General features: G+C 41.1%; 1 protein-coding gene across 1 annotated transcript in view; it reads right to left on the reverse strand.

Annotated features, from left to right (window-relative positions):
* The window catches only part of grm8b (glutamate receptor, metabotropic 8b), a 240,733-nt gene that overhangs the window by 223,279 nt on the left and 4,356 nt on the right, over window positions 1–13,098 (reverse strand). The window contains exon 2 of the mRNA XM_014170001.2: window positions 10,157–11,011. Coding sequence (XP_014025476.1) covers window positions 10,157–10,690 — 534 coding nt within the window. The 5' untranslated portion in view covers window positions 10,691–11,011. The remainder of the gene's footprint in view (window positions 1–10,156; window positions 11,012–13,098) is intronic.

The raw sequence follows: 13,098 nt of genomic DNA on the forward strand, positions 1-13,098 counted from the left end.
TAAAACAGGGAATTGTTACTAGGATTAAATGTCAGGAATTGTGAAACACTGAGTTTAAATGTATTTGGCTAAGGTGTATGTAAACTTCCAACTTCAACTGTAAGTGGAAGATGGAAAAGGTAGGGAACTTGTTTGTCTGCCATATATTAAAGATACAAATTGTCTGAAAGGGATTGGCATGAATAGAAAAATATACCAGTTTCATTTGAGGATAAAAATGTTGACAGCTGTGCCATACAGGTTGCAAAATAAATTGGAAGAGATTTTCGATGTACTGATTCCATGGCATATGGTACATGAACTGATACAAAAACACTTGATTCAACACTTAAGAGTTTTTAAATTTAAATGATTATAGAACATTCTTGCCACCAACAGAATGCTATATATATATATATATATGGGGCATGCAACAATCTCAGCTCTGTAGATTTTGCTGCGAAGAGACAAAATCACTAGATCATTTATTCTGGTATTGTTTCTTGTCACAGGTTCAGGAATGGTTAATAAATCACAACATGACTTAAAGTAACCTTACAAATAGCAGTTTTGGGCGATCTGGAAAGCCATAGTCAGTCAATAAATAACAATACTCGTAGGAAATGTTTTCATCTTTAGCTTACAATCTGTGGATTTTATGTGATTAGAAAGATTCAAAATGAATGTAAAACATCACAGCACAATTGAAAAATACACGGCACATGGAAACCAAACGAGGGTGGTCTATGGTGATAGGTGGGATGGGCTGAGAGTGGCTGAGGGTTGGGATTAAAGAGCTTATGTTTGGTAGTGTTGTGACGTTCGTCGTAGAGAGGAGACCAAGGTGCAGCGTGGTAAGTGCTCATGATACATTTTATTATAACTCAGAACACTAAACAAAACAACAAACAAAGGAAACCGACCGTTACGTTCTGCAGGCTTTCACTGAGCTGTACAAAAACAAGACCCCACAACTGAAGGAGGGAAAAAGGGCTGCCTAAGTATGATTCCCAATCAGAGACAACGATAGACAGCTGCCTCTGATTGGAAACCATTCTCGGCCAAAACAAAGAAATACAATAACTAGATTTCCCACCCCACATCACACCCTGACCTAACCAAACGAGAGGAAATAAAACGTCTCGCTAAGGTCAGGGTGTGACAAGTGTATTATTGATACGGGATTGCTGTATAGAAAAGTACCATGTATGTAAAATGTATGTAAATGTAACAGAAAAGCTGTAAAAACAAATATTAATATTTTTTAAATATATTTTTATAATAATTTACCACCTGGAAGGCCAAAACTCCATCCCACCATAACAGGCTGAGATTTCAGGTGGTCTTTTCAAACAGCTCTTACACTAAAAGGGCAATATCATAATTTTCACAGTATTAGTCCAACCTCATTGCCCACCCAATCTACCTATCTCATCCCCATACTGTTTTTATTTTATTTACTTTTCTGCTCTTTTGCACACCAGTATTTCTACTTGCACATCATCATATCCTCATTTATCACTCCAGTGTTAATCTGCTAAATTGTAATTATATACAGTGTGTGCCTTTTGCACACACTGTATATAGACTTTCTTTTTTTCTACTGTGTCATTGACTTGCTTGTGTTATTGGCTTGTTTATTGTTTACTCCATGTGTAACTCTGTGTTGTTGTCTGTGTCACACTGCTTCGCTTTATCTTGGCCAGGTCGCAGTTGTAAATGAGAACTTGTTCTCAACAAGCCTACCTGGTAAATAAAGTTGAAAACATTGTATTTTTTTTTATAAAAAAAAAATGGTGTGGAAATATATATAAAACACAGGAAATCACATTTTTGACTGCACTGGGCCTTTAAAAGGATTAATTGTAGAAATAGGCAGGTTTATTATTTTGTGGCTGTGTTAACTAGAGACAACCCAAATAAGTGGTCTCATTGTGTTTAATTTTTTCCATTCAATTTCCTATCAATACCATTATGATACAAGCTGCAGGCATCACTGTGGTTTTGACACTTCCTGTGGGGCTAACTAACTAACTAACAAGTATAAAAGTGACAGTCTCATGAGAAACAAATGCATCCACACTCTCCCATCTAGTAAATTTAGTAACAGGAAGTATTTTTTTTCTCAATCTTTCCCAATCATTTGGGAGTTGAGGATTTATAGCTGGATCTACACATACATGTCGGGAGTAGTTGACTGTAATATTTATCGAGACATTTTGAGGTCTGAGATGTGTGATGAAAGCTGTCTTGCCTTTGAAACATAGGGATCTGTTTTGATGGATCAGGAGGTGCCCTCAGTCAAGTACAAACCAAACCAAACTCTCATCCTGACTCCCACAGGAAAGAAGAACCTTAGGACGAACCCTCCCCCAAACCTACACATAATCAACCCCTATACTACCATCCACTCAAAGATGGATAAGTAGAGGAGACGTCTTCACAGTATGCTATTCAACCCTGATCTCTTAATTGAACTGGCACCATGCACCCTATTTCCACACTCACCCAAAATGAGTAGGCAGGCCCAAAATGTGTGTGTGGGGAGGGGGGGGGATACCCACACACACCCATGCACACACACTCGCTGAAGGTTCTAGGAGGGTGTATTGATTAAAACTGCAGTGCGACACTGACACTGCTGGTAGTCTAATTCTATAATGGAAATTAGGGGGTGGTCATCACGCGTTTCCCTGCAAGATTAGTTATCCTGCACATCCATACACACGCGCATCCACATACACACATCAACACACACACATCCACACACATCCACACAGACATCCACATACACAGAGACACTTAATATACATGCACAAAGCCTTACACACACACAAACTCACACACATACGTGCACAAAATTGCACAGAGGTCTTAAAAACATAATCCTCTATACACTTTGTGATTGCTATTTGTGTGTTCCAAAGCTTTCCCGCTTGGTATCCTGGCCCAAGTCTTCTGCACTTTTATAAGAAGCTCAAAGGACAACCAGGGTGAAGGGTGGAAGTGTGACCAAAGGTGGCAACCCTGCAGAGAGCGGTATTGCTGCAGTGACCACCAGAAACATTCATTACCTAAACGATTCACAGCTAATCTTTCCTCCCATGGCTATGAATGAATCAATAAGTTATTACTGCTCTTCCTAAAGGATATATTCAAAAAAATCATAAGGGCACCCAAAACAATAAAATTATGATGAAGCATCTATATTCCTCACTTACTGGGTTTCTCCTCAATACAGAGTTTCATTTGTGCTAGTCTACTATTCGCTATTTCCTGTGAAGATACATATTCAGCGAAACAGAATATCATCAGAGGTATATACAAAGGTTGGTTCTGCAGAGAAGAACAATGCAGCAATTCTATGCACCACCACTCCACTGATCCTGTTATAATTCTCTTCACTTGTCCTTTCTTTAGCACTGAATCTACCCGTCTCTGTTCAGCTAATACTGGGACTAGCGTGACCACATTTTTTATACCCAAATGTGGGACAAAGGGATGATTTTGTGGGACAGTGTAGCATACGTGAATACAACAAAAATCCCCCTCCCACTTCATTGAACAAGCTAATTGAAGCGTGCCGAGGGACTACTCTTTTGCTTCGAGCAAAATTTGGTCAAGCAAAAACAACAGACTAAATGTGTGGCTGTTTTATGAAAATCTGGGAGTATTTGGCCAAGGAAACCTTTCTGGTTGGTCTCAGGGAATAAAAAACAGTTAGGAAGGTAGACTTTGAAAACTTGATTAAGTGAAGTAGTCTAGCAGCAAATATGTTTAATGAGCAACTAATGAGCAAGGAGAGCCTAACAAGTGTGATGAAATCACCTTAGGTCTATATATTTTCAGTCTAATATGGCTATTTACTTACTTTTGTAGCTCTTCATCAGAAACATGCTTTTGTAAGTAGTTAACTGTTCTCTCCAAGTTTAGCTGGAATTTCGACTGAAAGGATTTGACAAATGTGATTGGTTGACGATATGACATTGGCCTACGTCTCGTCTTGCGGTGCATAGAATATCAGATCTCAACAATAATTGGAAAAGTGTTTAACATCACCAGTACCACATCCTTATGATATATATCTTGTCAAAAGTGCAAAGTGACTGTAAAAGAGACAGGTTGGAATGTCTGACTGAAATACGGGACAAATCAAACCTTTTTTGCAAATTAGTGGTGTTTGAATTTGTTGATAAAATGCCCTGCATAATTTAGAGCTAATTTTAGATAACTCATGTTGGTAACCCCTTCTCTCCTCATTAGCCAAGTATGACTTGGCTCTTCAGTTAAAGATGAATCATGTAACTCATTACAGATTTAGTGCAGGATATTTTTGCCACAATGGTCCGTACCCTAATAGAACCTTCCGGCTATATAGTTTGTCTTAATTATTTCCATACACTGGGATAATACACTGAACAAAAATATAAACGCAACATGCCACAATTTCAAAGATTTTACTGTTCACTCATGGAAATCAGTCAATTGAAATCAATTCATTAGGTCTTAATCTATGGATGTCACATGAAAAAAGCTAGGGGCGTGGATCAGAAGACCAGTCATTATCTGGTGTGACCACCATTTGCCTCATGCAGTGCAACACACCTCCTTCGTATAGAGTTGATCAGGCTAATGACTGTGGAATGTTGTCACACTCTTCAATGGCTGTGCGAAGTTGCTGCATATTGGCGGGAACTGGACCATTCTGTCATATATGTCGATCAAGAGCATCCCAAATATGCTCAATGGTTGACATATCTGGTGTATATGCAGGCCATGGAAGAACTTGGACATTTTCAACTTCCAGGAGTTGTGTACAAATCCTTGTGACATGGGGCCGTGCATTATCATGCTGAAACATGAGGTGATTGCGGCAAATTAATAGCACGGCAATGGGCCTCATGATCTCGTCACGGTATCTCTGTGCATTCAAATAGACATAGATAAAATGCAATTGTGTTCGTGTCCATAGCTTATTCCTGTCCATACCACAACTCCACTGCCACCATGGGCCACTCTGTTCACAATGTTGACATCAGCAAACCACTCGCCCACATACACATGGTCTGAGGTTGTGAGGCCGGTTGGATGTACTGCCAAATTCTCTAAAACAGCGTTGGAGGCGGTTTATGATAGAGAAATGAACATTCAATTCTCTGGCAAAAGCTCTGGTGTACATTCCTCCAGTCAGCATGCCAATGGCATTGTGTTGTATGACAAAACTGCACATTTTAGAGTGGCCTTTTATTGTCCCCAGCACAAGGTGCACCTGTGTAATGATCATGCTGTATAAACAAATGTAAAACATTTATGCACAAAATTTGAGCGAAATAAGCTTTTTGTGATATGGAAAATGTATGCAATCTTTTATTTCAGCTCATGAAACGTGGGACCATCACTTTACATGTTGCATATTTATTTTTGTTCAGTGTATTTCAAAGAGTGAAATTCCAATTGATAAATCATTAGTTTTGGCAGCTTTCCAGAATCTGTCATTGAGTGTTACATTGAAGACTTTTTTTTTGTCCTAATGACATAACCTTCATTTTGTTGTTTGAATGGAATGCCTCAGGTCCATCATCATCATCATCATCATCATTTGAACATCAGTTAAACGAATCAAACCCCACAGAGTACACCCCAGGTCAGCCTCATTTGGGTCAGAGAGCTCAGAGGAGGGCCAGATACACGTTGACCGCACCACCTTCAGGTGCCAACAGGCTCACTGAACCATACACCATGAAGGCTCTCTGCCTAGTCACGTGCTGAGCACATCATCTTCAGTAACACCACCACAAAACTTCAAAGTGGTCCTGGATTAGCACCTTCTCTATTGTATACGTTGTCCCAAAATCGAATTACACCTAATTACACAAATATAGTGCACAGTAAAACTGGATATATGTACATTATGGATGATCACATCCATATGTTGTTGTACACTGGGAAGTAAGTAAGAGTTTCATAACTCTATAGGGAGCCATTTTGAACTTCAATGTGGTTTTATCCGGCACAGACTGGTTGTTGAAACTTGATTAATTGAGGCAGTCAGTTTGGAATGACAGGTCAATGGGATCTCCCTTAGGCCTACATCCATTTAAACCACTACTACACCACCACTAAACACAGGACAACAAACCACAACCCTAATGGTAAAGGTTGGGATTGGGTGAAAGTGAAAGCTGATTCCACAGCAGTACTTAGGGGAAAACAATTCTCTGGTGTGTTCCTCTTGTCTTGCGGATGAAGCTGTGCATATCCATTCCATTACTAAGACTGTAATTGGGTCAGCCCTCTGCACACGGATCAATAGCGAAGAAAGCATTCTTAGTCTGTTTATGGGAGTAATGGAGTGTAAAAGCAGTGCTTCCGTGCTCAGGATGTAACGCATTCTTCACCGGACATTAATATGGAGGTTTTTCTGAGACCTATATATCACCGGGAGGTGTTGGGTAGAAGACAAGTGTGTTGTGGAGGTTAAATACGAACAAGTTGAAAGAGAATGTGTATCCCTTCAAAACAATGACATGTGGTTCACATAACGTCTTGCACCCAGCTGGTGGTTTACATCAGGTATTGCCAAACTAGGGGCAATGTCGTCGGGGGTAAGCCAAATAAAGTTGTGATTGACATAAAAAATAAAAAATAAATGATTTTTTTTCTTCAAACAGTCCATTTAGTAAGGCCATAGAGACACATACCAGCTCTACTGGTAGTACTGCTACTACCGGCGGTACGACATCTGCACCTGTCGACGACACAAGATGTTCTGCTTCCACGAGCAGATCCAATGCTAGCATCAGTAATTCTACATTTGTTGTTAGCCCTGCTAGCATGGACACTGACAGTTGTGAATCTGATGCAGCTGAAGAGCTACTGCCCCCTTACCTGGGAAAGCACCGAACAACAGACAGAGATGTTGGACCATCGCAGAGGCGCAAATATGATGAGAACTACATCGATTTGGGGTTCACTTATATTGGGAGTAGTGCCTTTCCTCAGCCATAGTGTGTTGTATGTGCAAAAGTACTGTCTCACAACTCGATGAAACCTTCACTCTTGTGCAGACATTTAGAAACAAAACATGCCAATTTAAGAAATAAGCCACAGAGTTTTTTGAGAGAGAATTAAGACGACTTTCGAGTAGTAAGACATTAATAAGAAGGGGCTAGAAGCGTCTTATATGGTGAGCTACCGAGTGGCTAGGGCAAGCCCCATGCTATTGTGGAGGACTTCATTATTCCTGTTGCCGTGGATATGGCTGGGACAATTCTGGGGGAAAAGGCAAATAAAACTATACAGACAATGACTTCATCAAACAACACTGTTTCACAAAGCATCAGTGACATGGCAGGAGATATTTTGAAACAATTACTGCTTCGCATACAAGCCAGTGAATCCTATGCGTTACAGCTGGATGAGTCAACAGACGTGGCAGGCCTGGCACCGCTCCTGGTAAATGTCTGTTACGTTTATGTGGGGTCAATTAAGGAAGACATCCTCTTCTGCAAACCACTGGAAACCAGGACAATATTTTTAAAGTACTTGGACAGCTTTGTGACATCAAATGGACTTCGGTGGTCAAGATGTGTTGGTATCTGTACTGATGGCGCAAAAGCCATTACAGGGATAAATAGTGGAGTGGTAACGCGCGTGCAAGCAGTTGTTCCTGATGCCACTTGGGTACACTGCAGAATCCACCGAGAGGCTCTTGCTGCATTGGGAATCACTTACAGCTTGAAAGACGTTTTGGACACTACAGTGAAAATGGTTAACTTTGTTAAAGCAAGGCCCCTGAACTCTCGTGTATTTTCTGCACTATGCAATGTTATGGGCAGTGACCATGTATAACGCTTTTACAACATACAGAAGTGCGCTGGTTATCAAGGGGCAAAGTATTGACACGGTTTTTGAGTTGAGAGATGAGCTTAAAGTTTTCTTTAATGACCATCATTTTCATTTGTCTGACCGCTTGCATGATGACGAGTTTCTCACACGACTGGCCTATCTGGGTGATGTTTTTTCTCACCTGAATGATCTGAATCTAGGATTACAGGGACTCTCTGCAACTATATTCAATGTGCGGGACAAAATTGAGGCTATGATTAAGAAGTTGGAGCTCTTCTCTGTCTGCATTAACAAGGACAACTCACAGGTCTTTCCATCATTGTATGCTTTTTTGTGTGCAAATGAACTCAAGCTTACGGACAATGTCAAATGTGATATAGCGAAGCACCTGAGTGAGTTGGGTGCTCAATTACACAGGTACTTTCCCAAAACGGATGACACAAACAACTGGATTAGTTATCCCTTTCATGCCCTGCCTCCAGTCCACTTACCGATATCTGAATAAGAGAGCCTCATCAAAATTGCAACAAGTGGTTCTGTGAAAATGTAATTTAATCAGAAGCCACTGCCAGATTTGTGAATTGGGCTGCGCTCAGAGTATCCTGCTTTGGCAAATCATGCTGTTAAGACACTGATGCCCTTTGTAACCACGCACCTATGTGAGAGTGGATTCTCGGCCCTCACTAGCATGAAAACTAAATACAGGCACAGACTGTGGGTGGAAAATGATTTAAGACTGAGACTCTCTCCAACCCAACATTGCAGAGTTATGAGAATCCTTTCATGCACATAAATAGCTAAAATATTGATTATTATTATTATTTGTGCCCTGGTCCTAAAAGAGCTCTTTGTCACTTCCCACGACCCAGGTTGTGACAAAAACTCACACTCATTCTTATGTTTAATAAATGTATTGTATAGGGTGTATGTGTGGCAGGCTTACAATGATGACAAAAACAACATTTGAGAATGCGCTGACCCTGGTGCTAGAGGGGGCACGCAGCTGGAGTTTGAATGTTTGAAGGGGTACGGGACTATAAAAAGTTTGGGAACCACTGGTTTACATGATCCACTTTGTTAGGGCAGAACCTCTGTATGTAGCCAGTCAGGCCCTTCCTCTTCCCCGTTCTGACCTCTGATGCTACCTGCTTCTTCAAGCTATTCCATCTTAATTAATCAGACAAGTCATTGCTCATGCCACCGCTTTAGGCCGAAGATTCAACCTCATTCAATATTTCCCGGTCCGGGTCATTCTCCACTGTCACCTTTTCTCCTCAAGCAGACTAGTGAATATTTATACTCTCCTCCATGTTGTTATATAGGTGACAACTATGAAAAGGACAATGGCTGTATTAGATTAATGCAACATATCAATGCATGTCTATCTAATTTCAAACCTTCTATTTTTAGCTCCAGAACAGTTGCTTTCTCTATTACTAAGAAGGGAGAAAAAATATCAAGCTGTTTTGAGAGCAATATGCTGCAATATCAATATCAGTTCAATCACAGAAACATTGGGCATTTATATACATGGGAACAATATACCTCATCAGGCTGACACTACATATTCCAACAACAACAACTATGTGCTAATTTACATCTCATTCACCTCTCTCTGGGAATCCAGACTCCATATCATAGTCAGTCGATTCGCATCAATGGTTTGACCTTTTCATGTGTCTACCACTGGTCAGTCGCTGACATTCAGACCTTCTGATTGGAATGAAAGAACCGTTGTAAACTCCTGCTTAAGACCAACCGATAGTTTCCAGCCCTCTGGAGTTAGTCAAATATATTTTAATAACACTAACTATATTCTAATGGGGTGTTGGCTAATTGAGCTTTATCTGCTTCAATAGTGAACCAACCAAGCACGCAGCCCAAATGTCTCTATGCCAGAGAAAAGGTGTCAACCCATCATTTTGAATTATTTCTAATACCAGCTGACGTAATGTGACAGGATCATGATGCTTGTGTCAAGAAAATCCCCACATTTCTAACAAAAGCCCAGCCACTAGCTTGGAAAATAATTATTTAAATGAAAGCCTTTTCAGAATGTTCTCAAGATGACGCTCCACCACACCACAGCCTAGGGAAGCCCCATCTGCATTCTACTGTCAAAGGCAGCGGAACAAAGTCTGCTATGCAAACCAACAGAACCTTGAAGGGAAGACAAAAACACAATACATCTTTGACCTTTTCACAGCCTTTAGAGTAGGCTAGAACTAGATATTAAGCCTGAGTCAAACTTCAGCTTAACTAATATAGAGAACATGGACTATGGAAAAAAACAACATCCCATTTTAAATAGGGGAAACACAATCCTCACCTTGAAGAGCCGCAGGATGTTGGCCACCATGATAGACACCGAGCTAGCCGCCGCCCCTATGACCCCCACCACCTTGTCCGGCTTGGCGAAGATGGGCGGGTCTCCGTTGGCGCAGCGCACATCTGAGCCGTCCCTCTCGATGAGTGCCTGGACGAAAGTCAGCGACTGCTCCAGGGCATAGGTGTCTCTAGAACAGGTGTCCAGGATGCGCGCCCCCAGTGTCACATTGGGGAGCAGCTCTGGGTCCTTGTTGATCAGGTCAATGGCAAACAGCATGGCCTCCAGCCTATGAATGCCCTTCTCCTTCTTCAGCTCCCCACAGGGCACTCCTCTCTCGCCACGGGAGTGCACAGGGAATAGGCCGCCCAGCATGATGTCACCGTCCAGCCGGATGGAATGGGCGTACTCCTGCAGAGGCAGCTGGGGGTCCGGGGGCTTCTGAGTGGCAGAGGCCAACAGCCAGTAGAATTTGGTGGTCAGTAGGAAGAGGAAGCAATTAAGGAAGAGGGAAGGGTGTTTGAACTCCCTGGCCATGGTGGTAGCAGTACGGGAGATAGTGGGTTAGGGGAGGTGGTGTAGTACTGGGAGCGCAGAGCAGCAGGCAGCTGGTGGGGGGTGGTGGGGACACAGGGTTGGGCGTACCGTGTGTGACCCTCCTCTCTAGATCAGGGCAGGGTTAGGGAGGGCTACCTCTGGTTTCAAAGAGCTGCTGATGCATGTACCTGGCATCCCTGGGAAAGGGATGTTGTTTGAGCGAGATAAGGAGGCTGGAGAGAAGAGAGGCTGAGTTTCTCACACTGACTGGACAGTGGGGATCTCTTTCCACAATCCTGGGTGTCTCATGCTCAAAAGACCCTGTTTGTGATGTGTGAGACAAAGAGGGAAAACAATCCATATGTTACACACTAGGGTTCAGCTCTCTAATAGACACAGGCACATATCAATATATGTAGGTCACACGCCCACATTCACATATGCTATTTCTCTCTTCTCTCTCTTTCTCAAACACATAGGTGCACACACTAAAACCATCCAATTAAAATCTGGACCTTGCTTTTTCATTGTTCCCCTCTAATCAGGGACTGATTTAGACCTGGGACACCAGCTGGGTGCAATTAATTATCAGGTAGATCAGAAAACAAGAAGTACTCAGGACCAATAATCAATGGTGGAAAAAGTGCCCAATTGTCATACTTGAGTAGAAGTAAAGATACTTTAAAAGAAAATGACTCAAGTAAAAGTGAAAGTCACCCTGTAAAATACTACTTGAGAAAAGTCAAAAAGTATTTGGTTTTAAATACACTTAAGTATCAAAAGTAAATGTAATCGCTAAAATATAAAGTATCAAAAGTAAAAGCATAAATCATTTCAAATTCCTTATATTAAGCAAACCAGACTTTTTCATTTATGGATAGCCAGGGGCACACTCCAACACTCAGACGTCCTTCACAAATGAAGCATTTGTGTTTAGTGAGTCTGCCAGATCAGAGAAAGTAACGATGACCGGGGAAGTTCTCTTGATAAGTGCATGAATTAGACAATTTTCCTGTCCTGCTAAACATTCAAAATGTAACTAGTACTTTTGGGTGTCAAGGAAAATATACGGAGTAAAAAGTACATTATTCTCTTTAGGAATGTAGTGGAGTCAAAGTAAAAGTTGTCTAAAATATAAATATTAAAGTAAAGTACACCGCTGATTTTAATACCCTTTCACTGAAGCATGCAGCCATGCACATGCAAGCATGCATGCACACACACACAGACACACACACACACACACACACACACACACACACACACACACAAAGTGAGAGAGTATAAGGACAGACACAACAAACATCCACATCACACAGCAGGGAATCTCCCTTTGAAAACTGGGAAATCTTCAAACATTGGCACTGTCACATCTGCATAAAATCTGTCTACAAAGCTGAGAATGTGCTTGATAAAAACATCAAAGAATTGTATTATCATGTAATAAGCTATTGCATTTGCAATGAGACTAATCCTTACCCTGATGTGAATTTAAATTACTGTGATATGTTTATTAGCATAATGCAAAGTTATACAGGAAGCTACATCAAAATGGACACAGCAGCATACCCTAGCCTAGAGCCTTACAGATGGTGTCGCACAATAAATATCATCGACAATGACAGAACCAGTGTTTGTGTGTGTGTTTATGTTAACATGCAGCTGGTTGCCTGCTGGCAAAATGAAAACATGCAGGTCTTTTCTTCCTGTCTGCAGCTTTAGTTGCATTAGCTCTGCCAGTTTACTGTTAGTTTACTGAGTTTACTGTTAGCATTATTTTTCCATCTGAGAGGAAATACAGGACTTAGCTCCCGTTGTTCCAAAACGAAGAGAGTGGCTTACTGACTTTTCTTTCACTATTGAGAGACATAACTCACTATCCGCTCTTATTCACGACTAGGACTACTTTTTTGGTACAAATTACATAAATTCTCTTCAGAGTGCCCCTCGTGATTAGTACTGAACATGTTTCGTTTTGAGCCTGATCAATTGAGGCATTACCAAAAAAAAGATTTCAGTAAAAGTGCATTAACTCTGGTATTTTGGGTGCAGTAATTGCAGAATAACAGCAGTGTACTGCAGTTGAACTACAGTTATACCGCACTGTAACTGCAGTTACACTACAAAATGACTGTACAAAAAGAAAATCTAACTGCAATCTTTTTTCATAAGGGAGGCTCCATGGACATTACAATTGTGTGGCATAGGTGTTTAACAGCTTTGGCCCTTACACTGCTTGTTCCCATTCTTATCTTTTAACAAGATACCGATTGCAGCGAGTCACTCTCAACCAAAAGTGTAACATACCAGTGAGAAACAATAACTAGCTGGAGTTTGGAACTGAAGATCAGCATTGTGAACCCCTACATTGGTCGAATTACTTACAAAAATAACTCCAGCTGAACCAA

Source organism: Salmo salar, chromosome 23, assembly GCF_965601325.2.
Source record: "Salmo salar chromosome 23, fSalSal1, whole genome shotgun sequence".
In the NCBI taxonomy this organism is placed as follows: Eukaryota; Metazoa; Chordata; class Actinopteri; order Salmoniformes; family Salmonidae; genus Salmo; species Salmo salar.